This window comes from Desmodus rotundus, chromosome 7 (assembly GCF_022682495.2).
Source record: "Desmodus rotundus isolate HL8 chromosome 7, HLdesRot8A.1, whole genome shotgun sequence".
Classification (NCBI taxonomy): Eukaryota; Metazoa; Chordata; class Mammalia; order Chiroptera; family Phyllostomidae; genus Desmodus; species Desmodus rotundus.
In genome coordinates this window covers 82,504,826-82,530,872 of record NC_071393.1, presented here as the reverse complement: position 1 = coordinate 82,530,872, position 26,047 = coordinate 82,504,826, and the positions used below count along the sequence as shown (strand labels likewise).

Genomic DNA, 26,047 nt, shown 5'->3' with positions numbered 1-26,047 from the left:
TTTTAAAGTTTAGTTGTTGATAGTTGTGAGTTTGTTGTCATTTTACTGTTCATAGTTTTGATCATCCTTTTCTTAGATAAGCCCCTTTAACATTTCATTTAGTAAGGGCTTGGTGATGATGAACTCCTTTAACTTGACCTTGTCTGGGAAGCACTTTATCTGCCCTTCCATTCTAAATGATAGCTTTGCTGGATAGAGTAATCATGGGTGTAGGTCCTTGCCTTTCATGACTTGAAATCCTTCTTTCCAGACCCTTCTTGCCTGCCAGGTTTCTTTTGAGAAATCAGCTGGTAGTGTTATGGGAACTCCTTTGTAGGTAACCCTCTCCTTTTCTCTTGGTGCTTTTAAGATTCTCTCCTTATCTTTAATCTTGGGTAATGTAATTATGATGTGCCTTGGTGTGTGCTTCCTTGGGTCCAACTTTTTTGGGACGCTCTGGACTTCCTGGACTTACTGAAAGTCTATTTCCTTTGCCAGATTGGGGAAGTTCTCCTTCATTATTTTTTGTAATGAGTTTTCCATTTCTTGCCCTTTCCCTTCTCCTTCTGCCACCCTTGTGATTCAGATATTGGAACGTTTAAAGTTGTCCTGTGGGTTCCTAAGGCTTTCCTGATTTTTTTGAATTCTTTTGATTCTTCATTCTGTTCTGGTTGAATGTTTATTTCTTCCCTCTGCTCCAAATCATTGATTTGAGTCCAGTTTTCCTTCCCTTCACTGTTGGTTCCCTGTATACTTTTCTCTATTTCACTTTGTTATAAACTTCAACTTTTTCCTCTATTTTGCAACCATACTCAACCATTTCTGTGAGCATCATGATTACCAGTGCTTTGAACTTTGCATCTGATACAAATCTCTGGATTGCATCAGATGCTATCTCAGTTGGCTCTCTCTTCATTGCTTAGATGTTTTTCTGGAGTTTTCATCTGTTCTTTCATTTGGGCCACAGTTCTTTGTCTCAGAGCATCTGTTAACGTAGTAAGGGGTGGAGACTTAAGTAATTCGCCAGGGCAGGGCAACCCACTTCCCTGTTGGTGACACTGTATGTGGGGGAGGAGTCCAAGAGGGAACAATGCTGCTTGCTCTGCTCTCTGCTGGCTGTCAGTCACTTCCCCCACTACCCACAAGCACATTGGGCCCTTCTGGTGGTGATTCCCAGGTGGGTGGGTTTGTGTACATTCTAGAACCCTGTGGGTCTCTCCAACAAACTCTCTTGTGAGGCTGGGAATTTATCCTGCCACCTCTGCCTCCTTACATTTTACAGCCAGAGGTTTTGAGGCTTTTCTTTTTCCATGCTGGAACCCTGGGTTTCGCTGTTTGTCATGCTCTCCAGTTGTTCCCCCTGGCTTATCTGCATTCTAATGTGGGACCGCCTGGTCCACCAGCCATCACCTCGCCCACTTGGTCCTTCAGCTGCTGCCTTGCCTTGTGTCCTCTCCACCCCAGCTTCCCTTCTCCACCCCTCCTACCAGTCTGGAAGAATGTTCCTTTAACTCCTTGGTTTTCAGACTTACATACAGTTCAATTTTCTGACAGTTCTGGTTGCTTTTTTGTTGTTGTTTTAAATTGGTTGGGTTTTTTTGTGTGTAAGGAGGCAAAGTGTATCTACCTATGCCTCTGTCTTGACCAGAAGTCTCTCCATTGTACACTTAATGGGGAAAAATCCCTTTTCTAAAGAAGCTCCTATTGAACCTGTTCTTTCGTTTCATTCGCTCAAATTGCCTTCAATTTCAGTTGCTCTGAATGAGGGCAAATGTAATGGTATTGTATTGATTAGTTTAGGCCAATCATGGTGGATTGGATAAACTCTTGAATTACAAAAATCAACTGTAAATACATTCTCTGCATAAGGTAATACATTTTTTGTTTGTTTGTTTGTTTTAATGAGGCTAGATGACTTGTGAACGTAGGTGATGTAGCCAACTTTCAGGGATGTTCTTCTGCTGACCTCCACATCTGGGTTGTAGAATCTTTATTTTGTTAGCTCTCTTCACCTCTTTCTCCCATCTTACTTCACTCTCTCACCGCATACCTGTGTACTTGTGTTGTTCTCTACCCATCTGTTTTATGGTTGATTAGGTGCGGGGATGGCCAGAGAGTAGTCATCAGTTGTTATCCTATGTTATTAAAACAAGGTGAGGTTTTGTGAGCCTGGCAACATTTTATGTTTAATGTGGCTTCCTGTTCAGTCCTTTCCAGGTTTTCTTTGCTATTTCACTCATATGTAAAATCTAATGAACAAACTGAACTAAGGAGGAAAATGGAGATAGACTCATAAATAGAGAGCAGGATGACAGCTGTGGGGGAGGTTAGGGTGCAGAGGGATTGAGCAAAAATGAGAAAGGACTCATGGACATGGACAACCCTGATGATTGCTGGGGTGAGGAGTATAAAGGGATTAAATCTTAATGGAAAAATATAATAAAGACTTAAAAAAACAAAAACAGTAATAAAAAGTGATACAAAATTTGTCACATTCATGATTATTTAATTCTAATCCTTGCCTGCTTAAATTGATTTTAGCCCTGGCTGGGTGGTTCAGTTGGTTGGAGTGTTGTCCCATACACCAAAAGGTTGCAGGTTTGATTCCTTGTCAGGGCACATACCTAAGTTTTGGGTTTGATCCTCAGTCTGGGTGACTACGAGAGGCAACAGATAGATGCTAGTATCTTACTTTGAAGTTTCTCTCACTCTCTGCCCTTCCCTCCCTCTAAAATCAGTAAACATATCCTTGAGTGAGGATTTTAAAAAAACTGATTTTACATTTTTCTCATAACCTTGTACTGGGTATTAAAGTTCTTGCTCTTCTTGTATTCAGCTGTATTCTGACTTCAGAAACATTTCCAGTGGGGATAATGAAAGCAAGGAATTCGGATCTAGTCATTGTATTTTTGACAGGCACTTGAACAATCCTTAAATCCTCTTTTGTGACATAATAAGATAAACTCAGTAATCTTTGTGTTTATAAATTGACTGTGAGTTTACCATACTCTTTGGTTCAATTATTTTTCTTTCGGAAATGTTACAGTGTGGCTGAATCTGGGGATATTATTCTCCTCAATGCTCCTCAAGCTAAACCCTACCTTGAAGATTAGGCATAACTCAAAAATATATTTCCCTGCCCTGGCTAGTGTGGCTCAGTGAGCCCTGACCTGCAAACCAAAAGGTCGCTTGTTTGATTCCCAGTCAGGGCACATGCCTGGGTTGTGGGCCGGGTCCCCCTTTGGGGGCATGTAAGAGGCAGCCAGTAGATGTATCTCTCCCACATTGATGTTTCTCTCCCTCTCTTTCTTGTTCCCTTCCTCTCTCTCTCTCTCTCTCTCTCAGTCTATAAATAAAATCTTTTGAAATATATATGTATTTCCTTGTCTGGAATAGAGTGGTAGAACAGATACCCATATCCCTCATAAATTTATTCTGTTTTGGAATACTTTTAAGTTGGTGTTCCTATGACTCCCTGCCCAGAACTTTTGCTAGAAGCTGTAAAACAGATTTATACATAATTAAAACTTCCTTTGTACAACAAACAAATACTTATTAGAAGCAGTTCCTGGTGAATTACTTTTTTTTTTTTCTTTCTTAAGTGTGCGCAAATGATTCAGTGGTCCCTACAATCTGTGGTCCTGGGACGTGGTTGACTCCATTTCTTCAAGCAGTCTACCTCTTTGTACAGTATATCATTATGGTCAATCTTCTTATTGCATTTTTCAAGTAAGAATTGTATTCAGTTGCTTATTGTAATGAGGTCATTTAGTATACATGTCTACTGAGTTTGAAGGAAATAAACTAAATTTTTATTCTAAAAATTTTATCAAGACTTAAAGTACTAAAAATTATCTTTGAAATTTACAAATAAGGCATGCTTTTTCAAATTAAATGAGTTCTGAATTTGAGACTTCATTATCTTTTAACATGTGGTTCTTTTATAAATTGAAATATTTGGGATTTTTACTAAGTTGCAAATGATGTGCATTCACTATACAATTAGGCAAATAAAAATTCATCAATAATCACATTCTTAATATTTTGATGTGCATCTTTCTGTCATTTTTTATGAATACATATGAGCCATTTTTCTTTTCAAAAATAATAATTTATATACTTTTTAGAACATTATCCCATTTTAATAAATATCTCGCTCATTTATTTTTAATGGCTACCTGGTATTGCATGGTATAGACCATTATTTTTCAAGCCAGTAGATTATATTGCTCAATTTGATTGATTGTAATTTTTTGTTTACAAAACCATATTGTGATTAATTTTTTATCAGTTCTTAGGTATTTCTTTAGAATGTTTTTCTAAGAGTAGAACTATTCGATATAATTATTTATAGGATTTTTAAAATTTAAGTCAAAATTGGCCCATGTCTCCAAATCTTTGTCAACACTAGGTGTATTATCTTGTAATGGTTATTACTTTGATAGTACATAAAAGGATCTTATTTTATTTGCACTTACTTTATAGCTACTAAGATTGAATATTTTCTTGTGTTTTTGTCATATATAATTTTAAATCTTAAAAATCATGTTTTCTGCCCATGTTTCTGGGATTTTGTAACTAGGACCCTCAACATACACTTGTTGCATGTATTTTTTCCAGTTTCTCATCTGTCTTTTAGTTGTATTTATGGTAAGGTGTTCTTTTGAATTCTTGTTTAGAGCAGAATTATAGTTAAGTCTTTAGCATTTAACACTTTAAAATGTGATTAACTGTTTATTTTCATTTTTTGTTATCCAAGCAATGTGTATTTACAAGTGAAGGCAATTTCTAATATTGTATGGAAGTACCAACGTTATCATTTTATTATGGCTTATCATGAGAAACCAGTTCTGCCTCCACCACTTATCATTCTCAGCCATATAGCTTCTCTGTTTTGCTGTGTATGTAAAAGGAGGAAAAAAGATAAGACTTCAGATGGACCAAGTAAGTAAAAGACATTAAAGCCAGTATTTTGGGAGTTTTTGTTTGTGTGTTTTTTAGGTCAGTGTTTTTATTTTATCACTTATCAGTATTACACTGAAGGCAAATATTAATTTTATTTAGATTTGACTGGTTAATGTCATTATAAAGGATTTTATTGAATTTACCTAAAAATAAAAGAATTTTAAGAATAAAAGAAATTTTAAGAATTTTAAATAAAAGAATTTTACACTATCTGTAAAATTGAACTTAGTATTAAACTTTTTGAGTATGGTATCTCAATTTGTTTTTGTAAAAATGGTAATACACTGTAATACACTGTAACACTTTTTGTTCTATAAACCATTTTTGCTGCTTTGGGAACAATAATACTTTTAGTACATTTGGTACACTGCACAAAACTAATCACCATATCAAACTGCTTAAAATTTTACAATCCCTTCCTCTTCTTCCTGTGCAGTTCTTAAATTCCTCTACCTGGACATGTGAGGGAGAGGTCTGAGGAAGATAGTTGGGGACGAGTGTTTTATGGGAAAAGAAAATTAGGACAAAAGTATCTGAAAGTATTCTGCTAAGATCACACTGTGATTAAAGAAAAGAATAGAAATACTTGTTAGTGCTTTAGAAATATAGCAGTAAAAAGTAAAAAAATTCTAGATGATGCTTATAATAGTCTTATGAACCCTGAGTAATTCATGACTCATGATGTAAACTTTGATATCCTGATAGCCTTCATTGAGTTTTCTTTTCCCTCTTTAGAACTTTTTTTAACAGAAGAAGATCAAAAGAAACTTCATGATTTTGAAGAGCAGTGTGTTGAGATGTATTTTAATGAAAAAGATGACAAATTCAATTCTGGTAGTGAAGAGAGAATTCGGGTCACTTTTGAAAGGTTCGAAAGCTCTTTAATTATAATTGCTTATATGTCAGAGTGGACCCTTATAGTTATGTCCCTTACATTGTTCAATTTATGTTTGTCAAACAAGTAAGATCAGTAATAGGTTTACATTCTGTATTTGGGGACAGTTCAGATATTTCATGTAAGTCATGAAATCAATCCTTTATTATTTTTGATCCTTGTTAACAAAGGGCAGAGAAGAGTTAACATGTTTTACTAGTCAAGAAAAGTAAAACTGTCATTATTTTAAATGATTTGTTTCTATTGGCTTTGCTGCATTCTGGAATCATATGGTGTTTGTGTAGATACAATAGTGATAGTAGAAATTTCGCTTTTTATCATGATAGGATTAGCACAGGAGCCGTCTGAAATATGGTATGTGCCTTTTAAAAATAAGTAACCATACCTCATTTTATATTGTACTGTTTGAGTGCGTGCAAATTTTTTTCTTTTTACCATATTAATATATTGAAATTACAAAAAGAATTTGTAAAACATTAATTTTCAACATTTGTAAAAAGCCTGTTTTTCCCCTACAGAGTAGAGCAGATGTGCATTCAGATGAAAGAAGTTGGAGATCGTGTCAACTATATAAAAAGATCATTACAGTCATTAGATTCTCAAATTGGCCATTTGCAAGATCTTTCAGCCCTGACTGTAGATACATTAAAAACACTTACTGCCCAGAAAGCTTCAGAAGCTAGTAAAGTTCACAATGAAATCACACGAGAATTGAGCATTTCCAAACATTTGGCTCAAAACCTTATTGATGATGGTCCTGTAAGACCTTCTGTGTGGAAAAAACACAGTGTTGTAAACACACTTAGCTCCTCTCTTCCTCAGAGTGGTCTTGAAAGTAATAATCCTTTTCTCTGTAATATTTTTATGAAAGATGAAAAAGATCCCCAATGTAACATATTTGGTCAGGATTCACCTACACTACCCCAGAGAAAAGAATTTAATTTTCCAGAGGCTGGTTCCTCTTGTGGTGCCTTATTCCCAAGTGCTGTTTCTCCTCCAGAACTGCGACAGAGACTACATGGGGTAGAAACCTTAAAAATGTTTAGTAAAAATCAAAAATTGGGCAGTTCACCTAATAACATACCACATCTGTCATCCCCACCAACCAAACTTTTTGTTAGTACACCATCCCAGCCAAGTTGCAAAAGCCACTTGGAATCTGCAACCAAAGATCAAGAAACTGTTTGCTCTAAAGCTGCAGAAGGAGATAACATAGAATTTGGAGCATTTGTGGGTAAGTGTGACAAAGTGATATTTATATATCAAGATTATTTAGTTTTTAATTATAGTTATTACCTTAGAAATAGCTAATTAATAAAACTGTGTACTTGCGTGACAACTGGCAGGTAGATTTAATAATGTTTTAAAGGAATCAGAAATGGGAGAAATAGGTTGAATTTATACCTGTGATGCAGTGTCCTATGATGACAGTTGTTTGGAAAACTTATCTCAACTCTGTCTTTTGAATTTGTGGATCTTCTATGGTACTTGACCAACTTTTGTTGAAAGAACCTGAGTGATTCATAAGTGTTAGTTACTTGGGGAATAATAGAAGGGTATAGGAGAGAGTGGAAATGACTGGAAAAGAGAATTGTCTTATAAATAGGATGGTAATACAATTTTTTATCTAAACCAGTACACTGTTAAGAGTGAGAGGGTGCAGTACTAATAATTACATGAGGACAGTAATGAAAGCCAGAACCCTCCTTAGAAAATGAGTATTTGTGGTTGACCCATTTATATACCCAGAGAGGAGAACATTTCAAAAAGGAGTGATTCATTCATTCTTTTTAATTAAATTTTTTAAAAATTTTTATTGTTATTCAATTCCAGTTGTCTGCATTTTCTCCCCATCCCTCCACGCCACGTCAGCCACACTAATTTAAATTTTTTAAATTTTGAAATAAATTCAGACTGACAGGTTTCAAAAATGGTATATAAATAAGGTGGTCAAGTATTCTTTTTTTTAAATTAAATTTATTGGGGTAACATTGGTTAATGAAATTATACAGGTTTCAGGTGTCCATTCGATGATTTATCTTCTATATACTGTATTGTGTGTTCACCACCCCAAGTCAAGTCTGTCCATGACCATATATATATTCCCCCATATCCTCTTCTACCTCCTTCCACTAGGAATGATTCATTCTATAATTCAGATAGCTCAAGTAAAATAGGGGTTGAAAATATAATTATTTTGGCAGTGATAACATATTAATGACCTTGGTGGAAACTGTCCCAGTGGAGGAATTGGTAGAGGGAAAAACCAGGTTATAGTGAAATAAAGTATGAATAGGAGGAGAGAGCATAAAGAGGATTACTAGTGGGTTGGGGGGAGCTTGGCAGTGAAGGCAAGAGAAAGAAATAACTAATATGGTTTGTACATTTAATGTTTTTTATTTGTTTTATTTTTATTGAAGATGGAGACTTAAGCATGTTTAAATGTTGACAGTGAAGAAGGTATACTTTATAGTTGGTTAGGTCCATAATGTTTGGGAGAATACAGTGTTCTGCCAGTCTTCTTTTTAGATTATTAAAGTATTTAACAAAAGAGTTCTTAGAAAAGAATTTGAGTTGTTGCCATAACCAGAATGTTTCAGGGTACGAATAAGGCTCTCTGTCTCTTGAGGTTTGAGTTTTTCCATTAGGTGGCTTCATAACCTTGTCTTTAACATTGTCTTGAGCTAGAAATTTACCAAGTCATGAGACATGTATAGAAATTGCTCAGAGAATATGTTATGTCCAAGGCCAATTCATTACATTACCTACATGCTGAGCATGCTGATCACTACTACTAGGCTACATGGAGTTCACAGTAGATATATAGAAACAATTTTCCAACATAAATTCTATCCCAATTTAAAAAAAAACACATTTTAGTCTGTTAATAGTATATTGCCACTGGGATGGAGATAGATAACCTATATATATGATATGTGTATATTTATATATAATATTTATGTTATATATAATACGTAATGTTTTTACATTTTATTTTTAATAGTAAAAATGATCAAAAACTAGTAAAAGTATTTGTTCCCCCTTTTCCTATTTCAGGCAGTGTGCTTCCTATCACATGTTGAATTTTTTTGTAGGAGGCCTTTGGCTTTTGCTGTTACTGTAAACTGTACTACTCATCTTCTCCAGTTTCTTGACAGATACCATCAGTGTTTATCAAAAGAGCTGCAGGCAACTGCAGAGCCATCAAAACTACTTAAAAACAACACAGATCACTTATTAATATAGACTTTAGCCAATAAGAAAAAAACAAAAAAATTTTGTCATCTTACTTTTTCTCTTCAAGGACACAGAGACAGCGTGGATTTACAGAGGCTTAAAGAAACATCAAACAAGAAAGAAATATCTGTAAGTAAATCCTTATAACAGCACAGTTCAATTTTATTTTGTTATGTTGGGGTTTAGTTCAAAATGTAATTAAGCATTTTTTTTCAGTAAAAATATAGTTTTAACAGAGATCATCATCAACATGATGATCCCGAATTTTTAAAGCTAAACACAATTTGAAAAAAAGAAGAATCACTTAACTATGCAAAAGTGTACAAATAGCTTGCATTTTAAAACTAAAGTTAAAAAAAATCACCTATTTAATATTTTTTAAAAGTGATTCTTCCTGTAACGTTTTCCATTGACTAAATATTTATTGAGTTCAATTCTTTCCCAGACCCAAAAGTTTATTAGAACATAACCCTGGCTCTCAAACCTGTAGTCATACTCAGCAATATGAAGCTGAACGTGTCAGTAACTACAATATGATATGCAAGTACATGTTCAATAAGTGTTTCTTGACTAAGTTTTAAAATATATAGAACTGGTGAAAATGTGTTTCCTGGCAGAAAATTAGTTTTTATTTATTAACTGTTGCTTCCATAAATTACCCATAACTGTTTAGAGCCTTAGAGGTTATCACGTAGCTATGGCAAGATAATTAAGAAGACTAGCTTCTCCTTTTCTTAAAGAACTTAAGTTTGAAAATGATCAAGTGACAGATACAATGAAAATAAGACTTTTCCTAAAGCTACAGCCAAGGAAATGATAACATAATGTAAGAATTGCTATGAATGATTATTCCTCATATGTCCACAGTTAATTGTATAACTGCTGTCAGGACATAATTACTTATTATCTTATATATAAAAGATAAACTCAAGTGCATTTTGATAATACAAATACTAATATTTGTATTTTTAATAACATTCTAATTAAAGCATTATACTAAAATGAATAACATAGTTTAATGTCTATTAACTAGATTGTGTTAACCTGAGATTTCATTGGTGATTATATGCAAATTGAGATGTAATAATTACATGGAGTTCTTTTTCTTTTTATATTTTCATTTAAGTTTGTATTTCTTATCTTAAATAGGACCAAGACAATGATATAAGAAATACCATTATGGAGTATTCAGAGATGCCTAAATATCAGGTAAGTTCTTTTTAGTATATGTGGAAGTCAAAGTCAGTTTAAAATGTACATATACCTTTAGATGGAGGAAGTAGGTGTAAGTTCAGTGGACTTGTCATAAGACTATAATTTGCAAGGTGTTGTTTTCTAACCATTTTAATCCTGTGGCATACTTCTATTCTAAAGATCTGAATCTTTCATTATATTTAATACCTTAAAGACAGGGACAGAAATAAATAAATGAGTCGAGGACATTTAGGTAGCCTTAGCTGACTCATGATGATAAAAATAAAAAGAAAATGAAGGGAAGAAGAAAGGAATGAGAAAAAGTAAGAAGTAGAAAGAAGAACAGATAAATCTCTACCAAAGCTGTTTTTAATAATTCTTAAAATACAGACATAAAATGTTTTTCTTGGACAGGTTTTACCTGAAGTGGATTTTATAAGTAAATGAGTTCAATATTATGGACCTTTTATAAGTTTTAGTAGAGCTGTTCATAATGGGAGTTATTTAAGCCTAATAAAATTTATCACATTATTAAAAATCTATACCGAGTATATAGTTTTGCTCAATTATTCAGTTTATTTTGTACTAATGTAAGAGAGCCCAATGTCTCTTGTTTTAGTTCTTCCTTAGAGTATACTTAGCTGTTCAAGTGGGATGTACATTATAATTTGGGTAGTATATTTTTTCACTTTTATTAGTGACTGTAATTTTTTAAATGTTTTAATTTCGTAGTTGGATACTTGAAGTCTTAGAATTTATGAGGTATTTATTGACACCTTTTAGCATTGGTAATGAAACTTACTAACATAGACATCAGTCAGTGCCTGAGATGGCCCTTGATCCCAGACCTATGCATTTGTAGGATTTTGAAAAGCCATTGGAAAGATAATGTAGGCAGCTCTTTAGACAAGAAGGTGTTTTTAGGTAGGAGCAGCATGAACAATAGTGAGGCAGAGACAGAGGATATATAGAACATGGTAAAAGCAAATGTTAGTTTTACTAATGAATAGGTTCATCATCTGAAGAAGTTATAGGAAATAGGGCTGTAAAATGGTTCAGTATGAGGGTAGTTTAGAAGTGTCAGTATATTTGCCCTGGCCAGTGTGGCTCAGTTGATTGGAGCGTTGTACCAAAAAACAAAGGTCACAGGTTCAGTTCCCAGCCTGAGCACATACCCAAGTTGTGGGTTTGATCACCAGTCTAGGTATGTATGGAGGGCAACTGATTGATGTTTCTCTCTCTTTCTCTCCCCTCCCTCTGTGTCCCCCACTTCCTCCCTTCCCCTCGCTAAGTATGTCCTCAGGTGAGGATTAAAAAAAAATACAAAATATTTCTTGCTCAGTGGGATAGCTCTTTATCCATTCGTCCAAGGAATACAGGCCAACACTGGCTGTTCCATCGTATGGCTCTGCCACCCACCAAGGTCATGTAATACAGCACAGAGAAGCATAGGAGGTGTTTATGAGCCAGGCCTAGAAGTAGCACACATCATTTGCTCTGAAATTCAGAGGAAGAGAACTTAGTCACATGAAGTCACATGATCATATCTACTGCAGAGGAGGCTTGGAAATGTAATTTAGCTGTTTGAATAAAGTAGGGGAGAATGAATTTTTCTGGAACATTTGCAATCTGTGCCACAGGGCCAGATATATAAATGTTTAATCAAGTGAAATATTTTAAAATTTTTCTTAGAGTTAAAGGAAGAAGCCATTGAAGACTTTTGATTATCCTTGTAGGACAGCAGTGTACAGAATGGATGGGAGCAACCATAGACACTTGGAGACTTATTAGGAAGTTTTAATCGTAATTCAGAAGAGAGGTAATGAGGTCTTGATATGACCCGTAAAAATGGAGAAAAGAAGCTTCTAAGCCCCAAAATAGTGACTATTGTAGAACCATGTATAGAAATAGACAAATTGAAGAGAGTATGAATTAGTACGGAAGTAATTAGATTCTGTTTAAAATATTTAAATGTGAGAGAACGGCAAGTCAGTAAGGAGCTTCTAAATGGTAGTAAAACAATACAAGACTACAGCTTACCGGAGAAACAAAGATCAGCGATACACGAGGTCTGTCCATAAGGTATCCAACCATGTAATATGAAAAATAGCGACATTTATTGAAGAAGATACAGAAACATTGTACATAGAACAATGACACTTCAGTCCCCTTCAAAGAGGGCACCTTAGGACCTCATGCAGTTCTCCCAGTCGCCATCAGCTGCCCCGTCGTGTTTTCCTGAATCTCATCAACAGTCTGAAATCTCTTCTCTTTCAAAAGTGATTTTAATTTTGGGAAAAGCCATAAGGCGCAAGGCACCGAATCTGGGCTGTAGGGGGTCTGAGTCACCTGGGTGATTTGATGTTTCACTAAAAAGCTCCGCAGGGGACATGATGCATGAGCAGTGTGTTGTGGTGATGAAGCTGCCAATCACCAGTTGCCCATGGCCGCGGCCTTCTGAATCATCCCAGTGGTTTTTGCGAAGGAGTGTTAAAGGTTAATGCAAAATTTGATACAGATTTGTTGCTCTACTTGCTCATTTTGAATTTGAGGGCCACATAGTACACATGCTCACTCAACGGCATCTACTGCCCTCACTGACTAATACAGTAAATTTGTCATTGTTCACACATGTGCATCCCAGTCTGTTCTCCTTGGTTACCACGTTATAGCAATGCTGTGCAAACCATTCTGGTTATATTGACAGTGGCTGGATTTTTTCCGGACAGACCTTGAATATTGATATAGCATATCTTCAAAAGAGATGGTCAAGGTGAGGAGTAAACCTGACATTCAGATGTTCCCTGTTCTTAGGAAGTAAGAGGATAAAAAGATAAAATGAAGTAACACTCATAGAGATGATAGTTATTATAATGTTGAAGCGGCCATCACAGAATCAGTGTGGGAGAATATATAAGTAGTTGCTGGTACTTTAGAGAAATCTAGAAGAATAAGATTTTAGACCATCACAGAATCAATGTGGGAGAATATATAAGTAGTTGCTGGTACTTTAGAGAAATCTAGAAGAATAAGATTTTAGACCACTGAATTAGGTGGCTTACGACAATGCAATTTCAGTATATTGAAGAATGCAACAAAATAAAAATTGTAGAGATTATAAGGGAATAGAGGAATTATTATCACTATACTCAATAGTAACAAGATGGTTCAAGAGCTTGAATTAGTAGCAGAATTATTAAAGGCTTTTGTTTTCTTAATTTGCTTAAGGAAAAAGGTTTATGAATGTTTTAATGTGAGAGAAAGGAACAAATTGAAGTTTTTAAAAAGTTGTATCTCTTGATTTACCTTTGTTTCTTATAATGAAGGAGAACTGATTGGAATTATTTAAAAAGCAAGAAGACTTAATCAAGTGAAATAAGCACTGAAAGATGATAACATTAGGCTGGAAAGCATAACTACTTTTGAGACAGGAGGACTGACACAGGGTTGTCAGGTATTTTGAGTTGGAAAGAAATATTGCTAAATCTCTGACTTAATCACTTAAGACCTGTGTGCTTTATTGTGTATAAGTTATATAAGATTGTTTTCTAAAAATTTAAAGGAATAAAATATTTTGGGAGTTTATCAATACTTTAAAAATATGTATTATAGTTTATTTGAGCTAAACTGATATAAGCCAGGGAGCAAGATTTCAAATGCTCCCGATTAATACTTTTAAGGCACTTGTTTTTCCAGTAAGGCTGATGGGCGGCGTAAATGAGATAGAAAAGGTTTAGTGTAACCATTGTGTGAAATTGTTAAGGAGTCAAGAATATGATTTGTCAGCTACATGAAAAGAGCATGAGTTTTTACCAGCCATATCAGCACTTGGATCTTAGCCTTGCAAACTCTGAGGGCTGGGAACAGATATGGGAAAAGTGGGAAAGTCAATCTTTGGAATGATTCTGACTAGAGAATTGCATGACACTACAATAAATGGTTAGAACTGCTAACTAGCTGGAACTCTTCATAGTTATCAAACTCAGCACATCAGTACCTCAAATTCACCGTCATCTCCCTGCTCAGCAGACACATTTCTCCTCCTGTATTTTCAACCTCTGTGAGTAGCATCAACACTCTCATTCTCCAGGGCAGAATGCACGCCTTCTTCTCCCTTACTACACACAGCTAAGTTTAACTGGTTATGCTTTCAAAATATTTTTTAGTATCTCTATTCCTTTCAGTTACCCTGTCTTAGGCCTTCCTTTTCCAATTTTTATTTCATTGGACTTTGAAAGTATCTTTAACAAGGAGTCACAACAATATCATCCCTTAGGTGGCATCGTTTTGCTGTTGTGAAACACTTGTTATACATAGGAAATTGTTTAGGATAAATAGACATTTCTTAAAGGGAAATGGTAAGCACCAGGGTTTCCCCATAGATTTCACCCTTTAACATGAACCTATTAAATGAACTTAAAGCAGAAGTATGCTGAAAAATTTTAAGTGAACTGGTAACTTCCTGGTAAAAACAAGAAGAAATTAAAAGTTTCTGTGAGTGGGGAGAAAAGTGGTGGCTATGTTTTGAATTAGACAGTTTTGAGTAATTTACTTAGAGGAAAATAACTCAAATTATAATATTAGAATATTGAGCTCCAGCTCATGATGGTAAGAAACTTTTAGTTCTTCAACATCTGTGGGTCTGTACCCCTTTGAAAACTAAAGAAAACTACAGACCCTCTTCACAGAACAATCCACATACACCAAAATTCTTCTACTAAGTTACAGAGTTTTACAGATGCCTTGAAACCCACTTACCATTCCCTCAGAATTTCTGTCATTGATGGTTCTATGAAACTAACTGTCATTGCATCATAGGCTGTCTATCAAAGAAAATAAATGAAATAAGAAATAGCTAGAACTGGTTCCAAGGAAACCACTAAAACCAGAAAGGAAATCAGAGTTGTTTCATGAGTACAGGGAAAAGATCAGCACTCTTTTGCTTGGCTAGATAAATGAGCTATAATATAAAGAGTGTGGAGCATCAGTGGTTAGAAAAGCTTAATTTTCTTGATATATGAGTAAAATTTATTTAATGAATGTATCAGTTTTTGTGGTAGTAACATTTTTAAACTCATTGTTTCTGAGACGTGGTAGAAGTTTGGAAGTATTTTAAAGTTGCATAGTAGTGTGACCTGTTCGTAGATGCAGAGAAGACACAGTGTGAAGGTATCAGATCTTCCCCACAGTGTAATGCAGCTCATTAGCTCATCTGGGAAAATGAATAGATATAAAGAAGAGAGTGAGGGAGAATTAGCTTATTAGATACTAAGACACTATGCAGGTAGAACAGTTGAAACATTAATATTTAATGAAAGATTTTTGTGACTCCAAAATAACCCTTCTACAAATAAGAATTTACTAACTGTTGGATTAGAAATTGCAAAGAAAAGGAATATATTGTCAGTAAATACAAATTGGACAAACAGGTAGAAATTGTAAAAGTCTGTTTACCTTCTCATGTCACTTTATAAGCTCAGATGAATTTAAAATTTAAATGTAAAAGTTTAAATCATAAAAATTTAAGAAAACAGAAATATTAAATTTATAAAACCAGAGCAGTTTTCTAAACATATAAAAATAGAAAATATTAAGGGAAGGATGCAAAGAGATGGAAGTACCTAAAAACATAAAGTATATAGACCTTAAAGCAAATTAGAAAAAAACTGAAATTCGACAAGTAATGATCAAATAATCTTTGTTACGTAAGCAGCTCATAGAAATCAGTAAGAATGCCACCAAAATGCCCCAAAAGAAATTGCCCCTCCGTTCCTTTACCCTCCAAATCACTGTTATCACTATGTCAGTGTTAGTGGTAAAACAGGAACGGTAGTAAGTAGGCTATTTTGATGCAGTTTTTGAGATTTACATTGAAGAAAATAATTGTAATCTGCAATACACCATTTGGTGTCCAAATAGAATAAAGCACGTTAAGCTAAATAGATTTACTTAGAACAGTGATTTGAAATTCAATTCAGTTGTTCTAAAATTGTGTCGTGCAATATGCAGGATGATACTCCTTCAGAAAACACTTTGAAACACCTGAGTTCTCATGCTGGATTTACTAAGTGCCACAAAACTTCTATTTCTCTTCATTCAGAGCAAGGTGAGTGTTTTGACTAAGTGAATTATGTTAGCAAACATATACACTTAAACTTCAGGTGTATTATATGTATGTCACACACCTGAGCAGTGAATGTTTCAGGAGTCAAACAGTGAAGATTCTGGTACATCATTGGTGCTGTAATCTTGAATAAAACACATAATCCTAACATTCTAATATTTTTTATAAGTTGTTTAGTGTCTGAAGATGAAATATAAAGACTGCTTTTCACAAGTCTGCTGCTTTTAACTTTTACAAATGAATCTATTGTGTTTTAATGTGTACAGTTATTTTGTCAATCTGTTTTTCTAATTTAGCTTTTAAAAATAGCTAGTACATTTATTTGGTTCAAATTAAAATACACACATACAAGCACTTGGAATTCAGTCTACCTCTCACTCCAACACCACATGCAACCAGTGCTATTTTTGTTTATCCTGTAGAATTTTATGATTACTCAATCGTACATGACAATATAGTCTTTTCTACCTCTCCTCTTTTCTACAAAAGGTAGCATACCATACACTGTTTCTATGCACCTTTGATTGTTCACCTAAAAAATTAAATTGCCTGGGGTTGTTTCCATTTCATGGTTTTTTATGAGTCAAAGCTATATGTTCACATAAATTTATTATTACTCAACTTCTCAACTATGTACATATAACCTTTATTAGGTTTCTTAAGAAAAAATGGCACTACCTTGTCCCTGTTACCATCACTTCCCCTTTCATTCTCCTCTGGTATGCAGTGGCATCAACTTGGGTTTGTTTCAGAAGTACCAATACAAGTTGGTTTAACAATCAAAAATAAAATTAATGCATGATAATAACATTAAAGGAAGAAAATCATGTGATTATCTCAGTAGCTGCAGAAAAGGCATTTGATGGAAATCAACATCCATTCAAGATTAAAATTCTTAGAAAAGTAAAAATAGAATGAAGTTCCCTTAATCTGAGTAAAGGGTTACCTATAAAAAGTTGTCACACATATTCTATTTCACAGTGAAATATTGAAAGCCATTAGTGGGGCACAAGACAAGAACTCTGGCTGTTACTGTTTCTGTTTAACATTGTAGCCAGTTCAATCAGGGAAGAAGAAGAAGAAATGGTAGAAGGATTAGGAGAGGAAAAATTAAAATCTTTTTTTTCATATAACATAGATGTTATTTCTGAAGCTAACATCCTTATAATTTTGCATCTTGTTTCAGTTTTAGGAATATTGTTGACCTTTCACTCAAGAAGAAAAGGCTTGAAATCCTACCCCCTCGCCCCCAGCTCTCTGTTTCCCAAAACATACACACACCCATGTCCTTTTCCACCAACATAGTTATATCATAATTTTAGTTTGAGGAACACGGGATTCTCTGCTGTTTGACTAAATTTCTTCAAGGTGTTCAAATATATAATGTATTCTGTCAGTTTCATCATCTTGAAAATGTTTTGTCCAGAGTCTCCTAATATATTTTAATCTGATCTTTTTGCCCTCTACACTTGGAATACAACTTTTGTTCAAAGATTTCCCATCATTTATTCAGAGGTTTTCATTTATTGTGTCATAAAGTAGTAAATTCTAAGTTAATTTATAACTTAACATCCTGACTTTTAAAAAATAGGCTTATTTCTAAAGTTTGTTTAGGATAAACAAACTATATATGAACAAGGTAGCATCTTAAATCAGTGGAATAGATGAAGTATTCTCTTTCTGCCATTTCTGTGCAATGATGCATGTATAAGATTGTTTGTTACAGCAAGAGATTGAAATCAGACCAAATACTCATCTCTAGGTGTTTAGGTAAATAAATTATTTTGTATCCATAGTATGAAGTTCAGTGTAGCATAAAAATAGAATAGAGAAGACCTCTGCATACAGAAATACAAAGATCTCCAACTTTAAGGTTTAATAACCAACAAAAAAATATCCAAGGTATATAATATATATTAGGCTGCCATTTCTGTAAAAAAATAAAGAAAGAAAGGAGGGGGAGGGTTATGCAAAATATCCCTGGAAGGATGCACAAGAAATTTGGGAACAGGGGAAGAGGAAGAGCAAGACTTTTTCTTCATACTCGTGCTATCTTTCACAAAAATAAATTGAATAATTTTGATGCCTTGCTAAAAAACCCAGGGAGCTCTTGTAAGTCTTATGTTCAGCAGTGTTAGGGGGATTATAAGTTATCTTATGAAAGTTATACTATGCCCAGAAATACTTTGTGTTTGGTTAGTCGGTATTAAGTAAATTTAGTTGTATAACTTTTTCCCCCCAATTTTCTTTAAGTGGAAAGAAGCAGTAGAAGGCCATCTACAGAAGAAACTCATGAAGTAGATTCCAAAGCAGCTTTATTACCGGTTTGTTCATTTCAATTAAACAATGCATATTTTTAAATACATATTTATTAGAGAAGAGCTAAAAGATTGCGATACTTTGAGATTATATCAGGCTTTCAAAAGAATTTTTACCTGAGAAAACTAGCATCTGCATGGTAGTTTTAGAAAAGAGTTTCTTCCTGTAGTGAGTAGCCAGGAATTTTTAAAGAAAAATGTATGCAAAAGAAAGACGGGAACCTCTGTGTGAATTGAAACTTACTATATGAAGTCACTCCTAGCCATTTGAGGTAGTATTTAATTTTATAAACCTTCTGTAAAAGTTAACTCTGGTAGAAACCAGAAAAATAGTTCCTTGATACTTAGGTGTAGAAATCAGTGCTCTTAATTATGTCAGGAACATTTTAAACTTATGTTCTGCTATAAGCAGATAGATTGTATTATTAAAATTCATGTTTTTGAAAAAATTGTTTCAATGGAGAAAGGTGGTTGGTTAGTGAACACAGAATTTCACAGTGACAGTTCTTTTCTGGAAGTCCCCATCTTGAACTAAAGCTGCACAGTTTTTCACAAATACATTTCCATTGAAAATGACCTTAAAATGCCAAATTGGGAGTGAGTTTATAGAGATAGTATTAGAACTCTCATAACAAGATAATAGAATTATTGGTTACAGATTATAAAGTATGGTTAAAATAATTAAAGCCATAAAAGAAAGTATTACAAGTATGAGAAAAAGAAAAAAATGCTACTCAAAAAGACTGGCGAGCTTGAAAAATATCTAGAAATAAATAACTCATTTGGGGGGGTGGAAATAATAAATAGCTCAGGTGCAACAGAACAGAGAAATACTAAATTGGACCAGAATGTAACACGGATTTATAATCAGAAAATGTACAACATGGAAAGAGACATAGAAAATACCTTTAAATTGGCCTTAAAAAAATAGATAGAACTTGCAGAGATTATAAATGGCTTAGAATTTTGTGAAATGCTGAAATATATGAAGACTTGATTTCAGGAAGCCTTAGTCCTAAACTGGGAGAATAAAAATAAATCTGCAGCTAGAAGTATCATTATAAAACTGCAGACTAAAAAACATACCCACATATACACACAGAAGAGGGCTTCATTGAACTATGTTACTGATTTCTTTGTTCAGTTTGCACAATTTTAAATTTCTCTTTATACTTTGTTTTTTTGGGGGGGATGGGCAAGGAGTACATCTTATCATAATAATAAATACATATTTAAAGAAAATAAAATAGTTATCAAAACCAGACTAAATATTGTAGGATATAACACTCATGAAATTATTCCACCTTGTGGAATGGCCTTATGATAGCTATATCCATTTATCTTATTAGTTCAGTTGTGTGAAATAAGGATTTCATATTATTGTTCAGCCCTTCATTTTTAAAACATACTATAGGAAACAAAACAGTGCTAAACAGGTACACTTCATCTAGAGATTTTTTAACTTTGTGTTTGTTTTTGACTAAAGGATTGGCTACAAGATAGACCACCAAACAGAGAAATGTAAGTAAGCCTTTTCTTTCCATTAGCCTGTAAAGTATCATGGTCTTTTTTTTCTGCTCTAATGCATCATCCCTGTAATACTCCTGTATCAGTGGGTAATGACTATTTTAGCATCTCCTGTCTTTACATAGAAGAGATTAGGGGAACTCATTTAGTATGAGTTAATGTTTTCATTTAAATTTGTAATTTTACATAGTTATAATTATAGCCATACTATAATTACAACTCTACTAAAATCATCCTTAGAATGATACAATTGCGATTTTTTTATTTAGGGTTTTTTTTTTTTAATTTAATCTTGAATGAATTTGTTCAGAGACCTAGTTTGACACTTCAGTTTTGCCTTTGTGTAACTTCTCTGTCCATCGTTCTAATCAACAAACCTTGCACCTGCTTTTGGAAGGCACTTTTGAGAATCAGAGCAGTAATACACAGTGTGCATTAGAAAGCCTCCACACAGGGAAATCCACTAAAAAGCTGATGTGGTAATCCACAACCAACAGTGGAACAAAAGGCAGTCTGACAGGCAGTCATCCCTGGAAAGAAAAATTTTTAGTATAGATTAAACGTAAAGAAGAAACAAAGGTAAGTTATCTGTTTCCAGCTTGGGAATTAGTATTTCAGGGTTTTGAAGGACATTTAAAAAAAGTCTTTTGACATCCATTTGATACTGGAAGTACAGTAAAGTTATACTCTGATATGGACGGCTTGAGAAGGGAAACCAATTTGAAGGAAATTATTGCATATTCCACAGTGTTTTTCCCAATTCCTTCTGTGTGTCAGAAATAGATGGAATATATATAGAAGGAAATAAACCAAATACCATGTGGATATGCAGTTGTTCAATTTCTTTGGGTACCCTGGCCTGAATGGCATTTGGAAAGCCTATCTATATCAGACCTCTTCAGAGAAAACGATCTCTTATAACCAAAATCATAGAATGTAAATACAGAATAGGTACTTAAAAGTGATTTTAATTTAGCTAACAGGAGAACATTGCCTAATGGATGTTGACCCTTAGAAGTACCCAGAAAGGTAGAACTGGTCAGCATTATTTGGGTACTGAGAAGAGTGGTTTATCAACAGCAAAGAATGATGTTAGGGTCCAGATACTTCCTATAACAAAAATGTTTTATGTTATTAAAGTGAAAATCAACAGGAAACATCAGGATCAGATAGAATTTAACAACTGGAAAGAGACTGCGAAGGTCCTCTACCTGGAGGTCCTTTCTGGTTCTAGTTCTTTTAGTTCTTAGCAAGGCACATTGCTGTATAATGGGAGAGTTAAGCTCTAACCCATTTTTCTTTATTTTCATTTTACTCTCCTTTGCACCTGTTTCCTAATTTGCACTGGAATCATGAAATTAAATAGAACCTCCACACTTGATACCAGTATATTGATATGAATAATACATTCAATATTGGAAAAGAATTTTGTTCAGTATTAGCAATTGAGTTTTGCAAAATGACATCTATTTGCTTTTCTGTCAGTTCTTTGTCCATCAGTTCTACTAAAGTATTTTTAGAATCCTACACAGTCATTTCAGGCCATTGTTATTGTATTAGAATGAAATCCACAAATAGACATCATGAAATATTTTACCCTGTTAGTATTGAACTATCACTTTGGCACCAGACTAATACTAATATTTATGTTGGCCTAAATTGGAGGTACAAGTTGTTGATGAAAGTGTATGCATATGGGTATATGTGTATACTTACCCATGTATGAATTGAGCATTGGATTAAGGGAAATGACAAATATTTAAACAAAAGTGAATCTGAACCTCAGAATTCCTTAATAACATTGTATTAAATCATAATAACTTCATAAAAATTATGGGTATCTAAAACTAGAGTTATGACATAACTTACAGTATATTTTTTGGTATTTCTTTAGACCATCTGAAGAAGGAACATTAAATGGTGAGTCCATTTGGTAGATTTAATGTGAAAAAAATGAGAATCATATATGACTTATTATAGCAAATACTACATTATCCTAGGTAAGAAATTATAGAATTCATGTTTTAAAAAGTCAGTGTAGTACAAAGTTCCTTCCTCAAATAATTTCTCTTTAATATAGATGTTTGAAGTCACCCTGTGAATGATTTCTTTACTACCACCCTTCCCTCTTCATCCTTGTGACCCAGCCTACTCCCTCCATTGTAGTCCCTGTTGTAGTGAATGATGCTGTTGCAGTTAGCTAGGTAAAACCTGAGCGGGAGCTACTTTTGACCCCTTTGACCTTGCACTCATTAAGTCCTATTGTAGTTGCCTTCTAAATATCTATAGTTCATCCTTCACTATGCATCGTGCTGCTTTCAGTTTTTAAACCTTTTATTGAAGTGTATAATATGTACACAGAAACATGCAGATAAGCCTTCATCTCAGTGAATTCTAAGTGAGCATACTTAAGTAATTGGCCCTCAGATCCCAAAACAGAACATTGCCAAAATCCCAGCTCCTTGTGTGTCTTCCTCTTGTTAGAATCCCTGCTCCAAAATAACACAGTAGATTAGTTCATGTGTGTGTGTGTTAAATGGAATCATACAATATGTACTCTTTTGTGTCTGGCTTCCTCCTAACGTGTTTTGTGAGATTCATCAGTATTGCTGTGTATAGTGGTATTTTATGCATTCTCACTAGTATACAGGATTTCTTTGTGTGAAAATTCTGAATTTACTTATCCATGCTACTGCTTGATGGCCATTTCAGTAGCTTCCAGTGTGTAACTATTATGAAGAGTGCTGGTAGGAGCATTCTTGTTCATGTTGTTTGGGAAATACACTTCGGAGTGGAATTCCTAGGTAGTATGGTATGCATATGTTCACATTTAATAGTTACTGGCAAATATGTTTCCAAAGTCGTCGTGCCAATTTATCCTTTCTTGTAGACTATGTTCTGTTCTGCCACCAAAATGATTCTTCTAAAAGATGGGGTCTTCTCACTTCTCTGCTGTACATTTTCCCCACTGTCATTGCACAAAATCCAGTGTCCTTTCTTAGCATGGCATATTTGGCTCATAACAGTTTGGTATTCCTTGCTTCTGTAGCTTTACCTCCTACAGGTATTGCTATTCTCTTGATCATTAATTTGCAATCTTGGTTGCATATCCAAATACTTGTAGGAATCATTTGCATGATGACCCATACCTACAGAATTAGAATAATTTGGAGTGAGATCTGGGTTGTTGTATGTTCAAAAAGCCCCACAGGTAATCTCTTACATCGTCTTCAACTTCTTCATCTAGGAGGCCTTGCTACCACCCCCCCATAGTCCTATAGAGTGTGTGTGTGTGTGTACATATGTATATATATTTTATACTATCACACAGAATTAAAACTGTTGACTAAATCCCTTCTGCAAGACAATAGGGTTTTTTTCGTTTGTATTCTAGAAGCTTAACACAGCATACTCCATTTATTTTCTATCATTCTTACTACAAGTAAAAAGTAAAGTCCTCAATTATATTTAAAGATGGAAGAGGGGCTTTTTGGTATGTTGCACATTCCAGAAATTTGTCTTTTCATGGTCAACTCACTAAAATAGTTACGTGGCTACAGACCTCAGCCCCAAAGGCCCAAAACGAAAAAGAAAGCAGTTTATGACAGGAGAGTGGCAAACATGTCCTTTTCCCCTTCCATGTGTCTGAGTGCATAGTTACCACTGATTGGGCATACTGAAATGGGGTCGTATGCCACGTGATGGACACGCTTTATTTTTGTGAGGAGAGAGCTTATATGAGGGAAACTTAGGATGATTATATGAGAATGTCTGAGCAAAAATTTATGCTGCATTAGTACTTTTAAAAGAGTCTCATTTGTTTATTTGCTATTTTAGGTCTTGCTTCTCCATTCAAGCCAGTTATGGACACAAATTACTATTACTCAGGTCAGTAATATTAAAAACAAAATTTAATAATACTTTTGGCTTTTAGGGATTTCATTATTTCTCTCTCATTTTTATGCAGCTGTGGAAAGAAATAACTTGATGAGATTATCCCAGAGCATTCCATTTACACCTGTGCCTCCACGAGGTAAAGAAATAAAAGAGAAAATAAACCCTTTATTATTATATGATTTTTAGCTAAAATATATATCATGTGTGATGACAGAAAAAGGATCACATTAAGTAGTGTCAATTTCATATAAACTTAAATTAGCCTAACTACTATAACAGGCATGTTTAAATAAAAAAAGTAAGTAACAAAAAGTATTGAATTTCTCTGACCCTTGCATGCCCAGCGAAAAGCTCTTACTATATTGTCTAGTAAAGAAAGCGAAGATAAAATGACGTCACAGGGTTTTTGGAACAGACACTTTTAACCTCCTGCCTAAAAGTTTAACGTAGAAGTACATAGAAGTCCACTTGCTTTCTAAAACTTTTTCTGGAAAATGTTCACAATTTTAAAAATGCTTGTCAAGCCTAAGTACACATGAATATAGAGATACTAGGAGATTCTTGATTTCTGAGCATTTGTTGCCCTTTAGCTTCTCTTATAAAACTACAACTTGGCTCATTTCTTCTACTCCTTACTTAATCTTAACCAAAGATACATTTCAGTTTTTATTCTATGTTGTCATTTTTAAAGTATCATAATTTGACCATAAAATATACTCATTCGTGTTGCAGGTGAGCCTGTCACAGTGTATCGCCTGGAAGAGAGCTCGCCCAGCATACTGAATAACAGCATGTCTTCTTGGTCTCAGTTAGGCCTCTGTGCCAAAATAGAGTTTTTAAGTAAAGAAGAGATGGGAGGAGGCTTACGGAGAGCTGTCAAAGTGCAGTGTACCTGGTCAGAACATGATATCCTTAAATCAGGGCATCTTTACATTATCAAATCTTTCCTGCCTGAGGTGGTGAACACATGGTCAAGTATTTACAAAGAAGATACGGTTCTACATCTCTGTCTCAGAGTAAGTGCTAGTAATGCATAACAGAGGAATGTTACTTAAACTTCATGTTTTCACTTCCAAGTGCAATAAACCAAATAAACTCTTAGTTTTAATGTTGAACAAAGGTTTGGTTTTTTTCTGTAGGAAATTCAGCAACAGAGAGCAGCACAAAAGCTTACATTTGCCTTCAACCAAATGAAACCCAAATCCATACCATATTCTCCAAGGTAAATCTTTACATTTTTTTCTGGGATCTTCTAGTGTTACGTGATTAGCATTCTCTTTTGACCTCATTATTGATGCTGAATATGTAATTATTTACTCATTTTAAAGATCAATTATAATTTTATTAACAGAACTGCTAGTAATATGTATAACTATTTTTCATAAGGTTCCTTGAAGTTTTCCTGCTGTATTGCCATTCAGCAGGACAGTGGTTTGCTGTGGAAGAATGTATGACTGGAGAATTTAGAAAATACAATAATAATAATGGTGATGAGATTATTCCAACTAATACACTGGAAGAGATCATGCTAGCCTTTAGCCACTGGACTTATGAATATACAAGAGGGGAATTACTGGTACTTGATTTACAAGGTAAATTTATTAAAACATTGCTAAAGTGAAATTGCATAGTATATTCTCACCTATTCATGTGCTATGAATAATGTACAGAAATCTAATTTATAGGTAGGTAAGTCTTAGGTCAGTAGACTCTAGTTTTAAAAGCAAGTCAATAACAGCCCTAGCATATAGCAATCGGGATATGGCTATCTGAATTGTTATTTTGGTAATACAGACATTTTGATAAGCAAAATCATGTAAAATCCCCTGTTCTGTTCTTACATGTGGAACCTTAGTCTTTTAAAAGTATGAAGACCATTTCTTTAAAACAATAATAAGTATCTGTATTGTT

The 26,047-nt window shown here is 34.3% G+C and overlaps 1 protein-coding gene across 2 annotated transcripts in view; it reads left to right on the top strand.

Moving 5' to 3' along the window:
- TRPM7 (transient receptor potential cation channel subfamily M member 7) overlaps window positions 1-26,047 on the top strand; it is a 135,513-nt gene that overhangs the window by 98,396 nt on the left and 11,070 nt on the right. For both annotated transcript variants that reach the window (XM_024568092.4, XM_053929050.1), the window contains 15 exons: window positions 3,582-3,708; window positions 4,739-4,923; window positions 5,680-5,812; window positions 6,358-7,073; window positions 9,144-9,205; window positions 10,226-10,285; window positions 16,280-16,376; window positions 18,648-18,718; window positions 20,199-20,233; window positions 22,134-22,159; window positions 24,077-24,127; window positions 24,207-24,272; window positions 24,869-25,152; window positions 25,276-25,358; window positions 25,523-25,728. In XM_024568092.4, coding sequence (XP_024423860.3) covers window positions 3,582-3,708; window positions 4,739-4,923; window positions 5,680-5,812; window positions 6,358-7,073; window positions 9,144-9,205; window positions 10,226-10,285; window positions 16,280-16,376; window positions 18,648-18,718; window positions 20,199-20,233; window positions 22,134-22,159; window positions 24,077-24,127; window positions 24,207-24,272; window positions 24,869-25,152; window positions 25,276-25,358; window positions 25,523-25,728 — 2,202 coding nt within the window. The remainder of the gene's footprint in view (window positions 1-3,581; window positions 3,709-4,738; window positions 4,924-5,679; window positions 5,813-6,357; window positions 7,074-9,143; window positions 9,206-10,225; window positions 10,286-16,279; window positions 16,377-18,647; window positions 18,719-20,198; window positions 20,234-22,133; window positions 22,160-24,076; window positions 24,128-24,206; window positions 24,273-24,868; window positions 25,153-25,275; window positions 25,359-25,522; window positions 25,729-26,047) is intronic.